Below are 24,466 nucleotides of genomic sequence, written 5' to 3'. Positions count from 1 at the left end.
ATTTGTGGGGGGAGTTGTTTTGTTTTGTTTTGTTTTGTTGAGTTACTTATATATTCTAGATGGTAGTCCTTTCTCAGAGGAATAATTGAAAAAAATGTTTTCTCACTCTGTAGGTTGTATCTTCATTCTGCTGGTGGTTTATTTCGCTGTGTAAAATCTCCTTAATAAGATGAGATCACATTTGTTGATTCATTGTATTATTTTCTGTGTGATGAAGGTTTTATTTATAAAGTCTTTGCCTACATCTGTATCTTCAAGTGTTCTACTTCTATATTCCAATAGATTTAGGGTTTCTGTTTTAACATTTAGGTCTTCAACCTATTTCAATTTTAGTTCAGGGCATAATGAGAGATAAAGGTGTAAGTTTAACCTGTAGCATGTGGAAAGCCAGTTTTTCTAGAATCACTTATTAAAGAGAGTATCTTTCTTTGAGTGACAGTTTTCAGCCCCTTTGTGAAAAAATAGATCGGCTGAGTATGTTTTGAGTTGTTTGCTTCTTCTAATTTGTTCCTTTGATCCTCAGGTCTAATTTTCTGTTTGTTTGTTTTTGACAGAAAAATGCTTTTTAAAAAATCTCAGTAGCTTTATAGTTTAATTATAAGCAGTGATTTTGATGCCCTATGCCTTGTTCCCTTTGTTGCCCAGAACTGCTTTTATTATTCTTGGTCTTGTCTGGTTCCAAATGAATTTTAGGGTTATTTTTTCTAATTCTGTGAGGTATGCTGTTGGTATTTTGATTGAGATTGTATTATATTTAACCCTAATCTTAACCCTAACAATAACCCTAACCTAACCCTAATTCAAACCTTAAACCTAATCCATTTATGGAAAATCAACAACCAACATCATACTAAGTGGTCCAAACATGAAAACTTTCATTCTAAAATCAGGAACAAGACAAGGATGTTCACTGTAACCACACTTACTTCATATACCTCAGGAAACATTAGCCAGAGCAATTAGACAGGAGAAGAAAATAAAACGAATAAAGATAGAAAAAAAAAGTTAAATTATCATTATTTGGGGATGATATGATATTCTACATAGAAGACCCCAAAAACTTCACCCAAAGACTTCTAGATTTAATAAGCAAATTTAGCAGCATGGCTGGATATGAAGTCAACTCTCAAAAATGAGTAACATTCCTGTAAAGGATAAATTCACTGCAAGAGAAACTAAGGAAATCACTTTCCACAACAGCATTGAGAAAAAAAAAATGAATGAACATAATGAAGCAAACAAAAGAACACTGCATTGAAAATTATAATACTCTGAAAAAAGAAAATGAAGAGACTGCTGTTGATTTTAATCAGTTACAACAAATATATTCTGTTAGGCACATGTTAAATTTTTTTTCCTGATTACCATAATGCAATGTGAGTCAACTCTTACTGAATTAAATAAAAAAGTTATTCAATGATGAACACATGCAAAATGTTCTGTATTTTTCACAAGTATATTTAGCAAAACATTCTCACTCTTATTAGATGATGACTTGGTAGGAACAGAGCTATGTTCTCCACATCCATTTTGGGCATTGAACTGAGTATTAATTTTTAAATTTTTTTTTCTTACTGTGAAGCAACTGTTCCAGCTGGGTGACTAAGACAGAGCAATCTTTCCATGCAGAGTAAAAAGTCAAACCAAGTCAGCTGAATCCTAGCAGCTGCAGGGAGTGTCAGCTGCCGGCCTCTGAGTTCTTAGAGCTGGCTTTCTGTCAAGGACTCCTTATGCCGGGAGTGGCTGAGGGCTAATGAATTACAGCCGCTCACAGACTACGTTTCTCTCTATAAACTTAAAGGAGATTTCAACCTATAATGCGCACCAAATGCAGTCTGCAAAGTAGAACCAAGTGTCTACTGAGTGAGCCAAAATATCAGAAACCCTTAGAAAAAGAAAAGAACAATATTGTGAGAAATGTGGTATTCCGACTCTGACATTTCAGCTGATTTAAAAAGCTGTCTAATTGAAAGTACAACTTCTTTTTTTTTTTCTTAAGAAGGTGCTGTTTTCAATCTTTTGTGGATAGTTATTGGAGAATTATTTATTCTGTCATCCTCCTTAAGCATCTGGCTTTTCTCTAATTATGTTTATAGCTACCTCCAATCTTGATGGAGGCCAACAAACAGCCCACTTTTCCATTATTTACTTTTGCACAGAACAAATCATACATGACTAAGTCTATGCCTGAGGCTGATAAATACTCAGAAGCATAAAGGAAATCCCCTACATGTTTTTCTAGGGCCAGTGGTACAATTTACTGTGATTTATACTACCAGTCAGACTCAGATCCATTCTAAATAACCCATAGGAACTTTTTTCTGTTAGGCCACTTAACCTACAGGTTCAATATATGCTAATTTCTGTCTCCCTAAAAAGAATACAAATGTACAGTTCTCTTTTTCTCTGTGGAGGGATTTGGTTTGTAAGTTTACAAGTCCAGCTGTTGATTGCAAAACACACTGAAGTTAGCTCCGAGCAGGGAACCAGCATTGAGGCCAAGAGACAATCAGTTTAGTAGTTCCTCTGCTGGCGCTGGTCTCTTTATCTCACTTGCTCAGAAGCCCCTTCACTCTTTTTTTTTAAATCCCTTTCTGTTTCTCTGTCTTTCTTCTGTTCTATTTTTATTGTTTTGAGTAGACAGTTATCTGTCATATGTTCCTGGTGCTTTTCCAGAAATGCCACAAAAATTATTTGATAACCTCAAAAACTTTCCAACACAAACTTGCAGGGAAGACCGAAATATTAACTAAAATGTACAGGTGTTAGATAACTTCAGAGTTAGAATGTCCCAGAACCAGGGTTGGAACACAGCCTTTACCTTCTAGGTTCAAATCCAGCAGGGTGACTACATCTTAGACAAGAAGGTTGTCAGGGCTGGGGATTTAAGCGACTCATTTTATTTTTTGTCTTCCTTTCAAGCCAAGATAGATAACTACTAAAATTGGCCCTGAACATCTTCATCATGCCTCAAACTTATTAAAGAATAGAGAATATTAATAGCATGTCTTTTAGATTTTTCTTGAATACCTTTCTCTATTTCATATTGTTTTGTCATTTTTTAAAATTAACCATCTCCCCAAATTCAATTTTAAGAAAGTTACTCAGCACTTCTAATGACATTGTAATTCCTAATTTAAATCTAACCTGTACAGATTAGATTCTTGACACAATTAAAATGTATATATTTCTAGATATTTCTTTTTGAAACAAAGTACATTAATGCTATGAAGATGTAACTATTGCCCAAGTTTTTCCAGGAAAACTAATGCAGATTCACTGGTACTTTTCTGAAGCCATTAGTGGTTTAAAATGTAGAAGTAAGTAAAATATTAAAAAAAGTTTCTTTTTAAAAGTTGGATTTTTTAAAGAGAAAATACTGGAGGTGTTAAATATTTCACGTGTAAAATATTCATAACCCTGAACTGGGCGCTCTTCCCTTAGCCTTCCCAGGATTATCACCATAGATGAAAAAGTAATTCCCCAATGGCTCTCTCCCATTGGTTCACTCTCCAGCAGCAAAGATTATGCTCACCTATAGCGAGTCATCATTGGCAAGGTATATTTGAAGTCTTTTTGTCATCATCATTTCATCAGTGTAGATCTAATCATTTATATCTTCTAGGAGCAGCCTTCTGTTTCTCTTCATTTTCTCACTGACAGGGTTTTTAGGGTACTTCATTCTAAATTTACATTAATGATGGAAAACAGGGATCTACAGTTAATATTGCTGATAAGTGAATGAATAATTTTATACAAACCTCTTGCCACACATTATCTGTCCTTCATATCTTTGTCTTGTCGTTTTGGTGTTTTGTTCATTCATGCATTTAGTGTATTTTCTGGGTTCATTCATTCTAAGAATCAGTTTAGGACTAGGGATATAGCACAGAAGTGCAGTGCAATATGAGAGCATGCATTTGAGCCCCAGTACGAATGAGAGAGAGAGGGAGAGGGAGAAAGAGAATCAGTATAGGAGCTACAAAAAGTAAAAAACAAAGAATGGAAAAGAAGTTTCTTTTCTCTTAAAAACTAAGTTTCATGTTGGTGTACAGATTGAGACATACTGCTAATATTTGAATTGTTACATTTTAGAGAATATTTGAATTGTTACATTATGATTAGATAAGATTGATGGTACTTATTGTTTAGTAAGTACCAATCGTTCTAACCATATTCCTTACATTATCTCATTTATTTCAAGAAACTATATATGAAAGACAACACATCCATCACTTTGTATACGATCAATATAACTGCATTTGTATCCTTTATCTGTAGTAGAATTAGGATTTCAATAGTTTTTTTTTTCTTACACACAGTGCTAACAGCTGTGTTGACTATGATAAAAATTTTCAGAATTGAAAAGTGATTAACATGATTAGAAGACACATCCTGGCCCAGAAAGATACGTAGAATAAGAAGAATTTGGAAGGATGAGAAATAAACCCTAAAGGTTTTGAACACCAGTACATTCTAGAGACCACTGGAAAGATGTTGGGCAGAGAGGAGAATTGACCTTAAAAACTGTTGGGAGGTGTGGTGAGTGCATGCATCGGAATGGATGGAAGTGAGTCTTGAATGACTGCTAGAGCACAGAAACTAAGCTTCCTGGCCTGGATTCCTATTCCACGACTACCTTTTATTAACCCTCAGACTTTAGGCAAGTTACTTAACTTTTCTAGGAATTTTTTTTTTAGCCAAATGAAAATAAATATACTCTCTTGCTGAACGATTGTCAAATGTTCAGAGAATCAAAGAAGGTAAAACGTAACACATTTGGTACAGTGCTTTGCATATTGTAATCATTAAGTACACAACATCTGTCATTTTGAAGAGGAGGAATAGGTGAGTTTGACAACTCTGTGACATTAGATGACTTTGGAAAAAGAAGAGAATATAGTAATATTTTTAGTAATACAACTGATGAACAATATAGCTAAGGAAAGAAAAAGTCAGCAATGGTTTCAAGGCTTGTGAGACTGGTAGAATGCTGATGCATGAGGAAACTCTTGAGTGACCAGCTTTTACTTATGGGTTTAACATCATTCAATTTTCCTGGGAAGATATATATTGCAAAAGGTAAGAGAACGTCCTTAGACTATTATGGTTTTCTGGCTTATGCAGCAACTCCTATTTTCTGCTTGCAGTGACCCTGAATTGTCCAGTTTCTATATCTGTAGCTTGTGAATCAAATGCTTATGATATACATGAGGAGGCTAAACCAGTGGGTTTTGCTGTGACGCTACAGCGTTTTGAAAAGATGGGATTAGCAAGGAACAGGTTCTCTATTTTCCTCTGGTTTATTCTCAACCCCAGAAGTTTTAAATACTTATTCTCACAAAAAAAATTTAGCTGGCTGGACTCCAAAAGACTTTTCCAAGAGAATGCTATGTCAAGTTTTAACCAGCTAAAAAAAAAAAAAAAAAAAAAAAAAAACTTTAACCAACCAATATCACCCTTTTGAGGAAAGTGACTCTCTGATACGTTAGCTTCCTTTTTCTTCTGAGGACAATGACAAGCGTATCTTCAGCAATATTTGTGTATTTATGAAATACAGGTGATGTAAGGTCAATTTAAATATTGTAAGTGAGGTGCAGAAGACAAACACATATGATAATCATTGAGAAGGCAAACTTGCTTTAATTATTCTTCTGCTGATGGTACTTAAAAATGAAACGTTGCTCCTATAACTTTATGAGAAATGTAGGTGGATTATTAATCTTGTAATGTGGCAAAATGTAATTATCCAAAGGTAGTTAAAATCAATTACATTCTTTATGCTATTCACATTTTATGAGCTAAAAAGAGCCTAAAAATTCTATGCTCATATCTGAATTGCTGTATTCATGTTGCATTTCATCATTTAGTGAATTATCTAATGAGGCTTGCTGGCTTCTGAAAATAAGCACTCTAAATTTGGAAATTTTTTCCTTCCATTCCTATTCCATTTTTCGATACCACACACATTATTTTTTCATTGTTCCTTTAACTTTTACTTTGTCCTTTAATACTGAGGAGATAAACCAGAGGAAAAAATACATTCTTTCCACGCAGATGCTATGACTTGGGAAAACTTCTGAACTTGATAAATTAAATACTGATGCTCTTGCCCTTTATATGAGAGAAAAGCACATAAAGAAGAAATTAACAGCTGTGCCTTTATCAGTCTCATGATGCCTATTTAAATGTGAACCCATATCTTGAAGAAGTCAGCAATAGCAAAGTCAAGAATAGAGACAAAAGAATGTAGCTTATGCATTGAGTACTTGTGATACAGATGAGAGAGTGGGAGAATTTGTTTTGTGGGTAAGAATAATTTACAAAACAAACTCTCAGGAACATACATTCCTTCTGATTCACCCAAGTGTAAGTGTGAAGTTACTAATACTCCGTAATCATAATATTCAGTAAAGGCAGGAAAGTGCTTTTAAAAACACTGAATAGCTATAAGATAACACAAACCACAAGAAATCTTGGCAGTCTGTAACACATTTCTAGTTTTTAGAGGACTTTCCCTAGGTCAATTCAGAAAGGAAATTATTTATTCTACCCATTTTCTTTCTTCAAACATTCCCAGAGGTGGTGACTTTATAGTCTTTGTAATTTATTGAAAAGTATAGATTTCTCTGTGATCTTACCCCGTATGTATATTTGGACAAAATATCAGTATCTGTGATTAATTAATATATTTAATTACTCTTGCATTTTGCCTTTCATAAGAAAACAAAAACAAGATAAATAAATGCTGGGGAATTAAAGCATAGCTAGTTAAGAACTTGTATCCAAATGTCATATATCTAATCATAGAGGACAAAAACTAACTTATTAGACTAGTTTTTGCATTGATTAAAGTTGAACTTTTATCATGCTCTGTTGAGGCAGAGATCACTATAGAAAACTTTATATTTACTGCACCTGGCAGAGATTCCATTACTAAGGAAAAACATGGTTCTCAAATTTAATAGTTCAGTGCATCTAGTACATAAATATTGGAATATGCTTCTGCTCTTTCTCAATTTCTTTTGCTATTTACCTTTCTAATTACTTACCCAGTTCTGTCATGATTTTAACCTTCTTTGGTGTTTATGTTTCTGCCCAATAATTTTCTTCTTAGGTCCTTTGTGTGTGATATACCTTTCATCTAGGACTGATGGTTTTTAAACCAAAATTCTGTTTTCCATTGTAGAATATCACTTTTTACAGAATATTTTTCTTTCCAAGTACCTTCATTTCCTGCTGATGCTTCTTCTGACTCTCTCTTTTTTAATAGACAGATTCTAAATGTGGCCTTTTGTCCTCTGACTTCTCTTTTGCTTCTGCTCATATCTGTTGCATGTGTTGCATGACCCTTAAAACTGTCTTTTCCAAGGTTACCAAACGTGTTTCAGTTGCCAAAGTACTGGATTTTCTAAGCATTTTAATAATTTTTTTAATCTCCACATTTGATGTTATAAGTAGTGAGGTATATAACAGGAAATGGGTACCATTTGTATGCATGGTGGTAAGTGTTTAACAATCAGCTGTTCAAAAGTCTGGAGGAAGCTCTAGTGTGCAGATTTTGCTAATTTTCATGTTGTAAAACCCATACTATGGATTTTGGCCTCCCAATGTGATATCCTTGAAAGTGGGACTTGGTAGAATAGATGTGAAGACGCTGGGTGAGCTGTTCTTAGACATTCTTTCTTGAAATTCAAACTCTCCACAAACCATTTCATCAGATACCCTCATAAAGACGTAGACTAGGGGATTATTATCCAAATTTCTATTTTCAAAAGTTCAAAGCTCAGGAAAACTTGATTCACTCAAATTGATCCATCCAATACACAGTGGAACCAAGATATGAACACAAAACTGACCAAATGTGTGTTTTTTTGCATGATAGTATCATAACTCTGATTAAATAGGATAATCATTGTTTTACTCAAAATGATTTTTAAAAATCTAAGTACATTATTAGATTTTTTGTCACTGTTATCTCCAAATCCTATCTACTCACACCCTGGGCCTGTGTCTGGCAGGTGCCTACCTTATTTCTCTGCTGGAAGCTGCTAAAAGCATGCTCTAATTTTCCATTTATCACTTGGTCTGACATAATTCCTTCGTAGGTGATAAAATGTCTTAATGTGTAAAATAACCAATGATACGTATTTTGTGTATTTTCATTGTGTTAGTGTGGTGATGGTATTTCTTTATTGTCTGAGTTGATGACTTTATGTATAGTGGATCAAATTTTACACTGAAGTGACATGCAGGTTTACTTTCTTGGAATGAGAAATAAAAACTATAGGCAAAGTATTGTTTTAGTCTCCTCCTCATCACAGAGACAAAATATCCAACCCTGCATTCAGAAGGAGGGAATGTTTATTCTGGCTCTCAATTTGTGGAGGTGCCAGTTTGGTCAGCTTGTGTCAAGGCAGGGCTGCGGGGCAGATGGGCATGGTGAAAAACTTGCTCACATCATGGTGGCCAGGAAGCAGAGTGAAGTAATGCAGGGAAGAAGTGGGAAGAGAGATAATCCATCCAGCTCACACCACCTTGATCTGCGTCTTCTGACCAGACCCAACCTCCTAACATCATGTTCAGCTATAGTACTTGAATAATCTGCTCACCTTTCAAAAGCCTCATCTGTGAGTTCAGGAGGCTTTGGGGGGACTAGACATAAACCATCACAAATATGCTCAGATTTTTAAAATTACACACCTTCCAAATACTCCTTTCATCCCACAGCTAATCTACCCATTTCTAGCCAGATTGTGTTTTAGACTCCAGGAAACCTCAAATGAGCATAGGGAAATAGCTCTTGCATTTCCAACTAATCCAAAGGACTCCTAGGAAATCTCTTTATACTCTTGGAAATTTTTCTTAGGGTCTGAGACTCAGGAATCTATCGTATTTCTCTGACTGCAAGAGCTGGCTGACTGTTCTGCTATCAGTACAAATCGGCCAATGTGATGGGGTTGTGTAGCAATGTGCATAACTGTGTGTGTGTATGAAAAGATGTGTCACTGGAACGCGCCAGAATCTGTAGCTTCTAATTTATGCATCGCTTGGATATATTTCCTGCCCCCAGAATCACCAGGAAGCTGCTTTATGATTAAGTGTGCCTTGGGGCTTTTCTATACATAGTCACAGTGCTGTGTCAGGATGTATGTGGCACAGAGCTTTTCACCTAGGAAAGTCAGTGAGGCCATTTTGACTGCTTCTGACTATAAAGGTACTGAATCTGCAGAGCAGTGAACAATCCTAAAATTACCCATTTGCAATTCTTAAGAGACACCTGTTTTCTGTGATATTTTATGCTAATCTCTGCCATCACCTTGTTACTGAAATGCTCTCCCACATTTCTAAATACATTTCTTGTTGTTCAATCAATAAGGACTTTGAACTGTCTTAGAAGCCATTAACTGTAAATACCATTATTTTGAACAATACTTGGCAAATTGAAAAATGATGTTCCAGCTAGTTGAGCATCAGGGACTTTTGAATGAATTCAATGTATAATGTAAGTCACAGTGCTTTTACGGTTAGGATAAATCCACTACAGAATAATCTATTTAGCTCTTCTTGGCATCTGAGCAGTGACAGTCAAGACTGCCTCTGAATAAAAGTTTTTACTATGTCTGAATTTATCTTTTACAGCTTAGCTACTAGTGATAGCCCGTACTTTGTGGGATTTGTTTTCAATGTCAATCTGTGGAAAAATACACGAGAGACATCCCATATAGATTCTCTCTGTGGTGGCATATATAATCATTTATAAATATGGTCAATGAAGGCAGAGCTTGTAAACAAAACTCAGATGATTTATCTTGCTGTATCATGTATCTTAAAGCGATACAACTTTAATAGCTATCTTTTGTTCTTTGCAGAATTGAGCTTTGTCAGGAGAGGTGAGGGTATGGGTATTATAATTCCTCAGGCTTACAGTTTGGGGCAAATAGCATCAGCTCATCCTTTGAGCCTTTTATGTGGTTCAAAGGCATAATGGAATCTCATATTTAGGTCTTCAGCTGTTTCACTTTAATTGTCTTCTATATGGTGATATTGAAGGCCAGTGACAAATTATATCCTATGGCACTATTTCATGTGATAATACTGTTAATCTAGTTTTTACAATAAGAGGACAATACTTCGTATTGTTTAGTTCAAAGTTTGTCTTGCTACATTATGCAAATTACTGAATCACACTTGAATTACTTTAGTGAGCCCCAGAAAATAGTAAGCAATAAAGTTTATATTCCAAATATTCCAATTATAAGTACATGGTTAATTTTGTTATTTTCTTAGAGAAAATTCATTTTAAACTCTGCGTGTGCGTGTATGCATGTGTGTGTGCATGCATGTGTATTTTCCACTTTTCTTATTTGGTCTGGCTTTGTCTCTATTCTCTCTGAGCCTGTTGCCGTGGTTACCATTACATACACTCTGGTGTGTGAAGTTCTCCTCTGACGTACATTTATTACTATGGAAACAGTGACGTCATTGGTATGGGTAGGTGCTTGGGGAAAACAAAGTGAAAAAACATTTAATATTGATCTTTTTTAGGTTATAAAATATAACCTTAATTTCTGAATTAGATATATGTATTGCTTTTATTTTGACTTGATTATCAAGATATATTTTTCCTGGTTTATGTACTTGCTTAAATAAAATGAATTACAAGTATGAAATATACTTTATAGATCTTTATTATGATGTGCAGTAGCATAAAATTACCACAAATACATATTATATTTAAAAAGTTATTTTATTCTTAAAAATATTTCAGAGACTTAAAAGTTTATCTTAATAACATTTGTTATTGTCAATATACTATGCAAGTATTTTATATTTGCTTTGATCCAAAGAGCAATGTGCAGATGTTGAATAAATCAATGCAGGCCATATTAGCAGTTGTTATTTTAAAATCTTTAGTTTTAGAGACACAGAAGTATAACAAGAAACTTACACGTGTTATATGTCTTCTTGGGTGGGGATTTAGCTCAGCGATATAAGTGCCTGCCGGGCAAGTTGCTAGGTCATGAGTTCGATCCCCGGTTCCAAAATAAAATAAAATAAAATAAAATAAATCTTCTCAACCACATTAAATAAATTCACATATAATGAACATTTCATTTTCTTTTATATCTACAGAGACTTTTAAATCTTTTTGTTCAACATCTGTCTTCCTCTGCACTCTACTTTCATATTGCTCCAGTCTAATTTCTTTTTTCTTTATAGATAATGTGGAAGCCTGCCTATGATTTTCTCTATACTTGGAGCACTCAGTATGGAAACAGCTACAGAGATGTGTTACAAGACCTTCAATCAGCTTTGGACAGAATGAAGAATCCGGTGACCAAACAGTGGAGAGACTTAACTGGAGTTTTACTATTAGTAAACTGTTTGGAAGTTTTGAGAGGAACAGCGTTCTCTAACTCTGAGGAAGAATAAAAATGTAGAGTGTTATTGGGGTTAAGAGGAATGGTGGGAAAAAAAATAGTGTGTATGTCTTTGGTGTGTGTGAGAGAAAGAGAGACAGACAGAGAGAGAGAGAGAGAGAGAGACAGAGAAATAAAAAGGTATTATACTTATATTCTTTATGTTTAAAAGCCATTTTTTTACCTAGTGAAAGCAAAGCTTATCCTTATACTCAGCATTGGGTTTACAACAGAACACTCGAGTGTGTGTGCATAAAAATTTCAAAGGCGAACACTAGGTTGGTTTGTTGAGGGAATAAAAGGCCTTCCCTCTCTTTGAAAGATACTTTCCGTTTTCTCAAATTAAAAAACTCATGTGAGAGCAAGTTCACCATGCAGACACCTGGTTAAAGTAAGTGCTGGATCACATGGAATTTTACCAGGAGAGGAGGAGCGGAACTAGAGACCCTCAGGGCTACACACTTCCCGTAACTGGTCTCTTCTTCCTGAGTGGTGTTTGCCAGCATGATTTCCCACATCACATTTGGAAAAACCAAGAAATGAAGAGGATGCCCACGCCAGGGCAAAGTAGGGTTTCTGATTAAAAATATGCTTCTATTTTTAAAAATTTATACAAATTAGAATAGAAAATAAAAATAAAATGCATATTGATAGCCTACACTGATAGCTATTACATTTTAAAGTTTTTTCTTTTGTTTTACCATCTCTTGGAAGACTGCCAGAAGGTAAATGAGATAAAATGTCAGAAATCTGTCGTCCAAATGCGTGGACCTGATGTTTTCACCAGCTTCCTGCAGGGTCTTGGCTCTATCTAACTCTGCCTAACTCAGTCTTTTTCTGCAGAATCACAATGCAAAGTAGTCTAGCTCTCAAGAACTTTTAATAAAATGGGTTATTAAAAACAAAAACTTGATTTGTCCCTCGTTGGGACAGCAGTTTTAACCCTAAAAGTACTGTTATCTTTGTGTGTGTTCATATGTGTGTGTGTGTGTGTGTGTGTGTGCGTGTGTGTGTGCCCCAGAATATTTTACTAGGCTCTTAGAAAACAGATAAACAAGAATTTGGGGCCTGGGGATTTAGCTCAGTGGCATAAGCACTTGCCTTGCAAGTGTGTGGTCATGAGTTTGATCCCTGGTACAGATAAAAAAAAAAGAAGAATTTGAGCTGCTGTAAGTACTAATGGGTCACAGAGTTCACGAAAGGATGACCTGTACTTACTGATATGTTCCGTCTTCCGGTGGCCTGGCAGTGTTTATGTGTTTAGACTGCCATTCATCTGTTGTTACTAAGTTGACAAAACGTGTGTGCCTTGTTTGTAGTAGGCATATAAGGTCTTGAGGTTATAAAGGGAAAAATGATCCCTGACTTCAGTACTGCTCCATGATAGAGACAGACAGTAAAAAGTGACTCCATCGGATGTAAAATGCCATCTGTGGTGAAAGCTCCAATGGAGGGCTCTGATGCTGAGAGACAGCGTATCTACAGGTGCCATTCTCTGAAAGGCAGGGCATAAGTTCACCCTGTGAAGAAAATTTAGGTGCTGAAGGGGCATCACGCAGCCCCTGGTGTTCAGAGGGTGCTGGAGCTCCTGGCACCTTACAGCTCAGCAGTGAAGGGAGCCAGGGTGAAGGGATGGAGGCGTACTGGTGAACAGGTAAAGGGCAGTGGAGGTGTGAAAGCAGGGGGCAGCAGACACGTTAGGACCACCAAGACTCCTCACATTCAGGAAAATAAAACCGACCCTCAAGCTAATGTGGATACACTGAATAAAGGCTTTATTTCAGCATCTTGAATAAAACATGTCCATTTGGCTGAAAAAGTAAAAGCAGACTCTCCTTACGGTTTTTAGCACCACCACCTGGGGTTTTTGGTATGCTCGCAAAGGTAATTTGAATTAGATTTTAAGCACAATCTTTAAGGCTTTCAATATTGATATCCAATGACAGGACAGTACAACCTTACCAAGGAGTTATGTACACATATTCAAGGACAGAATTTATTTTAATTGAAAATAAATTCAGGGAGAAGGAAAAAAGAAAACAGCTTGTAAGCTCAGGACACACTCCTTTGCTGAGGTGATTTGCCTTCTTTAGAAGATTCTTAGAATCTCTTCACCTGTCAGGCAGTGGGACAATTTTGGGAAGGCATAGTAAGGAAATAATACCTGGGTTTCCCCAGGTTGCAAGAGCTGAGAAGACAGAGATCTCGATAGGTGATCAGTATAGTAGGGTTAAGCAAATCGTTTCAGCTTACACCTGTGTTTTGAAGTTGTGGTTAGGAAATTAATTTAAGAAGAGTTTTAAAAAATAAAAAAAACACGATCTCTGTAATTTGAGTATGAAAGAATGGTTTAAATATTTATACACACAAAGATATTTTATAGTATTAGAACAAATCCTCCCAGGGGAATTGTAAACTCATGTCCAAACATTCTGTTCTTATGCATTTATTCTAATGTTTTTATAAATTGTGTCTACTTTTCTGAATTTTGCATTTTTCCTACTAGAGTAGATTTTCATAATCAGAAAAGATTAACTTTAGTAATCGTAAGTCACCTGTACTTGACAGAAAGACAATGAAATTAATTCCTTGTAGCCTATCCTACACATCCATAAAAGTGTCAACAGCTACTAATCAAAACTGCTTTAAACATTTCAAAAATGGGAAAAGCTTAGGCAACTCTTTCAGTTCCTCAGGATTTTCATGTAATAATTCATGAATTAGAATAAGGTTTTAGTAGAGTCTCTAGCTTGCAATGTGACTTTTTTTCTCTATGAATCACAAATCCACTATGTCTTTAAGTGAAAGTCTTCATATGAAGCAATAAGATTCATTTGGCTCCGTGTCACTGATGGTTCCTACCAATAATGGATACAGCACACATTCATATTCTGTGTTGTGGGAAATACTTATATGAACTTTGAATGTGGAGATAATTAAGTTTCTGGAAGAAATAAAGTGCTAAATTAATGGATGGAACTGGGTTGGAAAATGTTATTACTAGTAAGCAGTTTTGTTATATGAACATACAATAGAGAAAATATAAATTATACAATACCATAATTGTGACCTTTAAAATTTTAAATTTTCATATGGTGATACTTTAAGAGAGATTTTCATTTCATTTTAAAGTGAAAAAATGCAGAAAAATAAAAAACAATCAAGTAAACAAACAATAACAAAAGCCAAGCAACAACAGCAAGTATAGTGATACGGGATTTCAAAACAAGATGACAGGAATTTAACAATGGTTACTATATTGCATATTGTCATTTGTGAAATAGTCATTCAGTTGTAAAATTGCTCAAACAATATGATTTCCCTTTGAGCAGTTTCTTTTCCTTTCATCATGTCTATTGTGACTTTTGGATCTTATTTACTTTCAGTTGCTTATACTAGCAAGACAATATGGTGTTTATACATATAAGTCTGATTTATTTCACTTATGAGAATGGTTTCTTGTTGCATCCATTTACCTTTAAAATCACGAGTTGATCCTTTTTCACAGCTGAATAGTATTCCATTATATAAAAATACCACATATTTTTACTGTTCCTCAGTTGATAAGCATTTGGGTTGTTTCAAAAATATAGCTATCCTAATTGCACAGCTATAAATATGGGTGCACATATTTCACTCTGGTTTGAGGCTTTCAATTCTGGGAAAGTAGAAATGGAATAGCTAGGTCTAATAGTAACTCTAATCCAAGTTTTTGAGAAATCTCCACACTGATTCCACAGTGATTTTACCAGTATACAGTCCTACCAACAATATACAAGGTTTTCTTTCCCTACAGCCCCTCCAGAATTTGTTATTCTATTCTTTGATTTATTAATGTTAGCTGTTCTGTCTGGAGTGAGAGGGTATCTCAGTGTTGTTTTAATTTGCATTTCTTTAATGACCGGTGATTTTGAAATTTTTTTCATATTTGTTTGTCATTTTTATTTTTTCATCTGAGAATTGTGTATTTATCTCAGATGCCCATTGTTGGACTGGGACTTTATGAGATGTTTTTTCCGATTCCTTATATGTTCTAGATAAAAGTCCTTTGTTACAGTGACAGTTTGCAAAAATCTTTTCCCAATCTGTAGGCTTTCCTTTCACTCAGTTGGCAATTTCTTTGGATATGCAAAAACTTTTAAAAAGTGAGGTATCATTTGTTGACTCTTCAAAGTATTTCCCGTACAGTTTGGTTTTTGCTTATGAACTCTCTGCCTACGGCTATGTCCTCGAGATTTCTACCTACTTGTCTTCCAGCAGGTCTAGTGTTTCTGTCTTAATACTTAGACCTTTGATCCACTTTAACTTTAGTACATGGAGATATGGCTGCACCTAGTTTAAGTCTTTGACGTGTGGAAATCCAGTTTTCCCAGGACCACTTATTAACAAGGCTGTCTTTCTTCCAGTGAACGTGTTTGGTCCCTTTGTCAATGATTCAACGGCTGAGAGTGTTTGTAGCTGTGTCTGTATCCCTTATTCTGTTCCACTGATCCTCAGGTCTGATTATTTGCAGCACTATTCTGATTTTGTTATAGCAGCTTTGTAGTACAATTTTAGATCAGGAATTGTGATGCTTTCTGCCTCACCTTTGCCGCCCAGGATTGCCTTTGGGTCTCATGGTTCTTTTATGGTTGCAGATGAATTTTAGGATTTTTTTCTAGATCTGTGAGGTATGTTAATGGTATTTTGATTGGTATTGCATTAAATCTGTGTAATAGTTTTGGGAGTATGGCTATTTTCACTATGTTTTTCTTCCTATCCATGAGCAAGGAGTATCTTCTCATTTTCTGAATTCCTCTTCAGCTTCTTTTTCCAAAGTTATGTAATTTTCAAAGTATAAATCTTTTACTTCCTTTGTTAGATTGATTTGTAAGTATTTCATTTTTCAGATGTTATTTTGAAAGGTGTGATTTCCCTAATTTCTCTCTCATCGAGTTTCTTGTTTGTGTACAGGAATGCTATTGACTTTAGAGAGTTGTTTTGTACGCAGATACACTGCTAAATTTGCTTATTAAGTCTAGAATTCTGTTGATGGAGTTTTTGTGCTCTTCTATATAGACAATCATATCATCTGCAAATGATGATAGCTTTTTCTTTTCGTATCCTTATTCCTTTTAATATCTCTCTTGTCTATTTGCTCTGGCTAATGTTTCCATAACTGTATTGAATAGGAGTGGTGATAGTGAAAATCTTTGTCTTATTTCTGATTTTAGAGCAAAGTTTTCAGTTTTTGTCCATTTAGTGTGATGCTGCCAATTGGTTTATCATAAACGGTTTTATCAGATTAAGGTAAAGACTATCTAATAGGATTTTCTCTAGGGTTTTTACATGAACAAGTGTTGGATTTTATCAAAATCTTTTTCTGTCTTTTTTGAGATTATCATGTGATTTCTGTCTTTTTGATATGATACATTGATTTGTGTGCATTGAGCCATTCATGCATTTCTGAGATGATTTTAAGTTGGTTATGGTGTATAATCTTTTTGATGATTTGCTACATTGTTTGCTAGTACTTTATAGAGAATTTTTTACTCTATTAATTAGGGGGGTTACCCTGTAGATCTGTTTTTTGGTTGGATCTTCCTCTGGTTTTGGTATCAGGGTAAGACTTGCATACAGGATTGAGGTACAGAGAATTTCTTCCCTTTCAACTTCATTAAAGATTTTTTTTGATATTTACATATTGTCCTCTTACAAATAGTTATTCAAGATACAAAAGTGGAGCATATAAGGTGGGGATTCAAACAGCAAGACTGCACACAGTTCTGTTTGACAAAAACTTGTAATATGGTTATCAATCCTATACACTTATAGATGCAGTTATCCATATCTTCATTTATATTGAGATTGAACAAAACCCAAGCAGGCTAAAATCACTCTGAGCAAAGAATAACAGTTTTTCTGGGTTTCACATTATGACACTCCTGGATCAGCACTGGGTACTTTAGTGTCTCTTTTTCTTCAAAGTATTTGTTCATTTCATCTTGTGCCATAAGATCAGTTCTCATAAACTGTTTATAGGTTCTATGCATGCATGAGTCTTAACATATATTTCTATCCTTTCTATATTAGAGGGAGGAACAAAACAAAGCAAGACAAAACAAAACACATTCCTATAAACACATGAAATGAAAAAGACATATAAGGCCACTGTACAAGGGGTTCTACCGTGGTTACTGTGTTGTCTATTGTTATCTTCAATAGAGTTGGCTATATCAACAGACATAGGATAATTGAATATATATCAGTACATAAGAGTATTAATAAAAACACAATTTTATATGTAGTATAAAACTTCAAAAACAGGTAGTAATCAAGCCAAAATGGGTATCGTAGTGAGACTTGTCATCTTCAGTGTAATTGCCTAAACTCTCTGACTGGATACTATCAATCATTTCAATTTTGAGTAAAATTTGTAAGTACAAAACAGCAATCAAACCAGATTTAGTTAAGATCAGTCATGATAAACCAGTATAAGTCATACAGGGCTCCAAATTAAGTTAATAGGAAATTAAAAATGATTACTGTACCATATCCTGGCGTTTTTTGAATAGCTGTCTGTGCCCTTTGCAAGTGGACAAACTGGGACAGAATAAAATCTATCTAAGCAGAGTAATGTGAGTAATATGGGTTTTAATTCTTGATACACTATTAACGATATCTTCTGCCGTCTTTTTAAAGACCATTCCTCCCCTTTCACTTTCCCAGGGCACACTGTTTATTTTTGAGTCTCATATAGACCCTCAGTTTTAAATTGAGGGGGGGACAGCCTGGTTTTTACCTAAGTGGTTTCAAAACTTCTCCCTCCTGGACTTGATCTCTAATTATATTCCTTTACCTATTAAAGCCTGTCTTTCCAACTTATCCACAAAGACTGGTCTAGATGCCCCTATTACTCTCTGGCTCCCTGTCCCATAGAGCATTATTTTCCCATATTTGATTTTCAGTCCATATACCCTTTTTCAGGTTAACTATATTTCCTATAAAGAGCATCTCAGTGGACCCTACCTGATCTACTCTACCTGTGATTCTCTTCTTTTTTAATTTAGTGTATCAAGGCCATCTATATTAGAGATTATAACCAACCTTCTCTGCCTCATTTCTGTTGTGCTCTTTGTTTGCCGTCAGTTGTCTGCTTATCTTCTTCATTCTGTTTTCTGCTCCATTCATTGAGGCCTCTCTGCCACTGTTCCTGGAATCCTAGTCCTTTTCTCTCTCTCTAGAATGCCCTGCGGTATTCTCTTTAGAGTTGGATTTGTGGTCCCAAATTTCCCCAGTTCCTCTTTGTCTTGGAAGCATCTTGTTTCTCCATTAACTTCTAGAGACAGTTTTCCAGGGTATATCAATCTGGGTTGGAGGTTATTTTCTTTTGGAGCTTGGAATATTTCACTCCAAGTTCTTCTTCACTTGATGGTGTGTGTCGAGAAAACTGCTGTAATTCTGATGAGCCTTTCTTCATAGGTGATCTGTTTCTTATCTCTAACACCTTTTAATATTCTGTTCTTTTATTGAATTTCTGGGATCTTGATTATTATATGCCTGGGTGTGACTCTGTTTTGGTTGTAGGTGGCTGGATATGCCTCATACATCTGAATATCATTTCCTTTTCCTATGTTTGGGAGGTTTGCCTTAATTATTTCTGTGAATAGTCTTTGTAGTTCCTTTGTTTGTACCCCTGCTTCTTCATTCACATTCTTTATTCTCAAGTTATAGATCCTCTTGTCATCTTCTAACCTTTGTATTGTTACTCCTTGTTTCCTTGTTATTTTTAAAATGTTTTTCCTTTCATAATCCCACATTGCAAACCTGTCCTCTGGTTTGGATAATCTATTCTTAGTTTCTTTCAAGCAGTTTTGCCAGATTTCAATGGAGTTTTTAATTTCCTGGTAATCTCTTTGAATCTGCTTCATGTATTCTATGTTTTCTTATATTCTTTATCGAATGGTTCTCTCCTTTGTGTTCTTCCATTCTTCCATCCGTGTCTTTTGAGAGGTATTTAGCATTTCTTTTATTAATCTATTTATATCTTGCTTTACTTGGTTAAATGTTTCTCTTTTGAACTCATCTATGAGGTCTTGAAGGTATTTCTTTATGTCCACTAACGCTGTGTTTGATATTGCATGTTTGCTGTCCTCAATCTCTTTTGTATTTACCTTTCCTGGATCAGTGTTCTCAGGGTTGGGGACTGGGGCCTTTTTCTTATTGTTTCCTCTTCTCATATTTTTTATTTCTTCCATACAGGCATGTAAAGAAGGCCCCTTTTTTGTTGTTGTTGTTGTTGTTGATTTTGGTTCTTCTTTCTAGGTGACCCTGCCTACTCCAGTGTGCTATTGAGGTGCAAACAGGGACAGTGTATGCTGGCGCCTCCCCTCTGGGTCAGCCAGCCCGCCAAGGCCTTCACTGCACCTTGGTATGAGCAGCATGTAGGGAGTTGGTCTGGGACACTCTACTGGTTCCTAGCCAGGGGTGTGACCCAGGCCAAGCACATCTGGCCAATCCCATCTGGCAAGGGAACAACTGACTGAAGTCTCTGCAGTACCTTGTTTCTGCCAGTCCTGCCTGGTTCTAAGATGTTGTTCCATTTCCCGTGGAAAGGTTTTATTCCCAACACTCACCACAGGTCAATGCAGGTCCCCTACTGGCTCCGCTTTCTGTTGGTCTCATTGATCCCTGACCTCAGTGCACCCCAACATGACCTCAGCTCCGGGGAGTCGAAGCAGCGGGAACCTGGGTAGTTTGCTGTGCCAGCCAGTGCAGTTCTCTCGTTCACTGCTCCCTTCTGCCCTTACATCTCCTCACCAAGGCCTTCAGGCTACCAGCCACCAGCTTCACTGTGCTGGTGCATCTCTGGGTTCCAGCAGTGCTTCTGGCACAGTGGGACCAGCTCTGGTGAGAGTACCGCCAGCTACTGCCTTCTTCTGTTCAAGTTTTTCTCTTTTAATATTCTATCTGTGGGCTTCAATTCTCACTTTAGTTTCTTCCTTGGTGAAGGGGACCTATGTCTTTACTGCTCTCCCTTCTCCAGAATGCTATATTCTAGCATCTGGGCTGTTTCTCTCAGAGAGGCTTTTTAGTTTGCTGCTTACTGTTCTGCCATCTTCCCAGCTCATTAAAGATTTTGACAAATATTGGTGTTAAATCTTCTCTAAATATTTTGTAGAATTCAGCTGTGAATCTATCAGGTCCTGGGCTTTTTTATTGGTAAGTTTTTAATTAAGTTTTTATTTCATTAACTTATATTGGGTTATTTAAGATTTTTATTTCTTCTTGATCCAGTTTGGGTAATTCATACATTTCCAGGAATCTGTGCATTTCTTCTGTGTTTTCTACTGTATAAGAGTATAGATTTTTCAAAATAGATATAACTCTTCTGATGATTCACAGGATCTGTAGTGATTTCATCCCTTTCATTTCTTATTGCATGGATTGAGTTTCTTTTTTCTTCTTTTTGATAATATTTGCTAAGAGTTTATCAATTTTATTTATTCTTTCAAAGAACCAATTCTTTGATTCATTAATTCTGTGTATTGTTTTCTTAGTCTCAATTGCATTAATTTCTTCTCTAATCTTTATAATTTCTTCCCTTTTTTGAGCTTTGGGCTTAATTTGCTCTTGTTTTTCTAGAAATGTGAGGTACAATATTAGATTGTTTATTTGTGTTTGTTCCATTTTCTTTATGTGAGAATTCACTACTATAACATTTCCTCTGAGAACTGTTTTCATTTTTTCCCACAGGTTCCAATAAGTTGTATGTGTGTTTTTATTCAATTGTAGATAATGCATAATTTCATCTTTAATTTCTTCTGTAATCCACTGATCATTTAGGAGAGTGTTATTTAATTTCCATATGTTTATGGAGTTTTTGTAGTTTATTTTGTCATTAATTTCTAATTTTTTAGCACCAAGTTCATATAATTGCATGGGATAATTTCAATCCTTTTTCATTTAATTAAGTATGTTGTGTGGGCTAGTATATAGTCTATTGTGGGAAATGATTGATGTGCAGTTGATAAGAATGTGTATTCTGATCTTGTTGAGTGGAACACTCCACACATCTACTAAGTCCATTTTTTCACAAGTTTGGTTCAGTTCTCTTATTTGTTGGTTGAGTTTTGGTCTAGTTGACCTATCTGTTTTTGACAATGAAGTGTTGAGGTGTCTCATAATTGTTTTATTGCTTATTTTACTTTTCATGCTTATTAATATTTGTCTGATACAGTTGGTTGCTCCCATATTTGCTAAATAGATATTTATGACTGTTATCTTTTCCTCTTGAAGTTTTCCCCTAACAAATATGTAATGACTTTTATCCCTTTTGATCATTCTTGGTTTGATGTTCACATTATCTGCAAATAGAATAGTTATCCATGCTTTTTTCTGGGCGCCTGTAGCATGGAGTATTGTTTTGCATACTTTGAGTTTCAGTCTATCAATTTCTCTTTGAGATAAATGTGTTTTTATATGAAGTGTATTGTTGGATTTTGTTTCCTCATCCCCTCTGCTGGTCTGTTTCTTCTGATTGGTTAAGTGAGACATTTGCATTGATAGTTTTAACTGATACATATTGACTTATCTGTCATGTTATCTTCCTGTTGTTGGTTCTCCATTTTTTCTCTGTTTAAGTGCTTGCCTTACTTGGTAGTTTCTTTCAGTAGTTGTTCTTGGAGTTGTGGTTATCTTTATCTCTTTTTAGAGTATCTTTCAGTACTCTTTGTAATGTTGTGTTATTGGTCATGAATTTCTTAAGTTGCTCTGTGCATCTTATTTTTCTATCAATTTTGAAAGATAGTTTTGCAGGGTACATCAATCTCGGTTGGAACTTCTTTTCTTTCATGACTTGAAATACTTTACCCTAAGCTCTTTTTGACTTGGTGATTTGTGCTGAGAAGTCTGCCATGATGTTGATGGGCTTTCCTCATAGAGGAACTGTTTCTTTTCTCTGAAAGCTTTTGGTATTCTGTTTTTGTGCTGATATCTGGGATCTTATATGGCTGGGTGTGGATTTATTTGGAGTTCTATATGCTTCACTTATCTGTATGTCAGATTCTTCTTCTATGGTTGGAAATTTTTCAGCTATTTCTTCTGCAAATAGTCTTTTTATGTCATTTGTAGTGACTCCTGCTTTTTGTTGACACATCATTATTACATTGTTTTTTTATCATCTTCTGACTGTTGAATTGTTATTTCCTGGTTCCTTATTTTTAAGAGATCTTTTCTCTCATGATCACTAGTTTTCATCATGTCTTCAAGGTCTGAGATTTTATCTTCAGCTTCACTCAAGCAGTTTTGCCAGCTTTCAATAAAATTTTTAATTTTATGAATATCTCTTTGAGTCTGTTTTATGGATTCTAATTCTTTTCTATATTGTTCATTCAAAGTTTCCATCATTTTCTTATGTTCATCTTTTTTTTAGTATATGTCTTCTTTAGATATGGTCAGCTTTTCTTTCATAAAGTTTGTCATTTCTTTTTTTACTTGAGAGATTATTTTTGACCTAATTTCCTTTATAGCCTCGTGGATTTATTTCTTTACTCAAGTATTTATTTCAGTTGTACAATTTCCAGTTTCTTCTATGTCAATGTCTCCTGGGTTTGTTGTCATTGGTTGGATGTCTGATACTGCATTTTGATTTTTCATTTTGTCATTTTCTTGGGTCCCTCCAGATGAGCTGATTATAGATGCTTCTCATGCTTGCTGACTGTTCTGCAGTATAAGTGGGTAGGCCAGGCACCTCAGTTCCTCTGATCCAAGGTTCCTGGTGTGACAGAAAAATGATGATCAGAGCTGCTGTCCTCGTTCAGCTCACTGGTACTCCACTCAGTGGCAGAGAATCTCTGGGCAGGGCTCTTCCAGATCCATATTTCTCCCTGAGGCACTCGATGGATGGCTCCTGAGTGCTGTGCTGGGCTCGTCTCCTCTAAGATCTATAAGGTTTGCTGTGGCACTCCTCCAATGGATGTTGCTGGGGCTTTGCACTGTGTTGGGCAATGCTCTGGTCCTCTAAGACCCACGCAGCTGGCCAGGCACTCCCCTGATGGATTGCACAGGATGCTGTGCTGGTTAGGGCTTGGATCCACTGGGACCCACATGACTAGCCAGAGCACGCCCATGAAGTATAACACTGGTGCCTTGCACTGGGCTGGGTAGAGCTTAGAACCTCTAGGTCCCACATGGCTGACTAGGGCACTCTCCCAGTGGATGGCGCTGGGGTTCTGGGCTGGGCTGGGTGGGGCTCAGTTCCTCCAGGACTGGTACAGCTGGCTAGGATATTCCCTCTATGGATAGTGCTGGGTTGCTGGGCTGGGTGGGATTTGGATCCTTTGGGATCAGTGAGGCTGGCTGGGGCACTCCTCTGTTAAATGGTATGTTTGGCAATTTCTTAATGCCTAAGGAATATCTGAGATAATATAAAAAGAAAATAATGACAAATTACATCACTGGAAGTTTTTCTAATTAAAATAGATTTTATATAGATATACCTAATTCTCTTCTCTCAATTTCTATATGAAGTTTTCCCCTATATAGAGTGAGTGAAATAAAACATATAACCCAGAGATTAAAAATATCATTATCATGCTAGGTCAGATAATCTAAAGAGTTCCTTCAGAATAAAGCAGCATGGTTTCTTGCATGCATGTTTACTTGTCCAAAGCACACAAAAGAGTGACTACTTATACATAGGGAACTAAAAATCACTTCATATAATATTAGCACTTAAATTATAAGAATTTTGTTATGTTAATAAGCTTAAAGTAACTTTAATTATAAACTAAATAAGATATCTGTGTATCATTTAAAGTGTAAATCTATTCAAGTAAAAGTGGTTTAACCAAATTTGAGATATATATTCAATACATTAAGATAATTTTGTAAAAATGTGTATAATGGTGCACTTCCATAAGCTAACCTTGAGCAAAACCTTATTTTTACTCATTTTTCATTTATTAAACTGGACTTATTTTTCCTCATTGAAAAAATATTTCAGTCAATCCGTCAATCAGTACATGTAAGTATCTATATGCCTCTTTCATTTTAGAATTACC

General features: G+C 35.6%; 1 protein-coding gene across 2 annotated transcripts in view; it reads left to right on the top strand.

Annotated features, from left to right (window-relative positions):
- Positions 1–14,397, top strand: part of Macc1 (MET transcriptional regulator MACC1) — a 62,018-nt gene extending 47,621 nt beyond the window's left edge. For both annotated transcript variants that reach the window (XM_063239213.1, XM_063239215.1), the window contains exon 6: positions 11,224–14,397. In XM_063239213.1, coding sequence (XP_063095283.1) covers positions 11,224–11,436 — 213 coding nt within the window. In that variant the 3' untranslated portion in view covers positions 11,437–14,397. The remainder of the gene's footprint in view (positions 1–11,223) is intronic.
- Positions 14,398–24,466: the final 10,069 nt, after the last annotated feature.

This window comes from Cavia porcellus, unplaced genomic scaffold (assembly GCF_034190915.1).
Source record: "Cavia porcellus strain 051 isolate PalLab524CR breed Dunkin Hartley unplaced genomic scaffold, mCavPor4.1 scaffold_2, whole genome shotgun sequence".
NCBI lineage: Eukaryota > Metazoa > Chordata > Mammalia > Rodentia > Caviidae > Cavia > Cavia porcellus.
The sequence above is the reverse complement of the archived record's forward strand: the minus strand, read 5'-3'. Positions and strand labels throughout refer to the sequence as shown.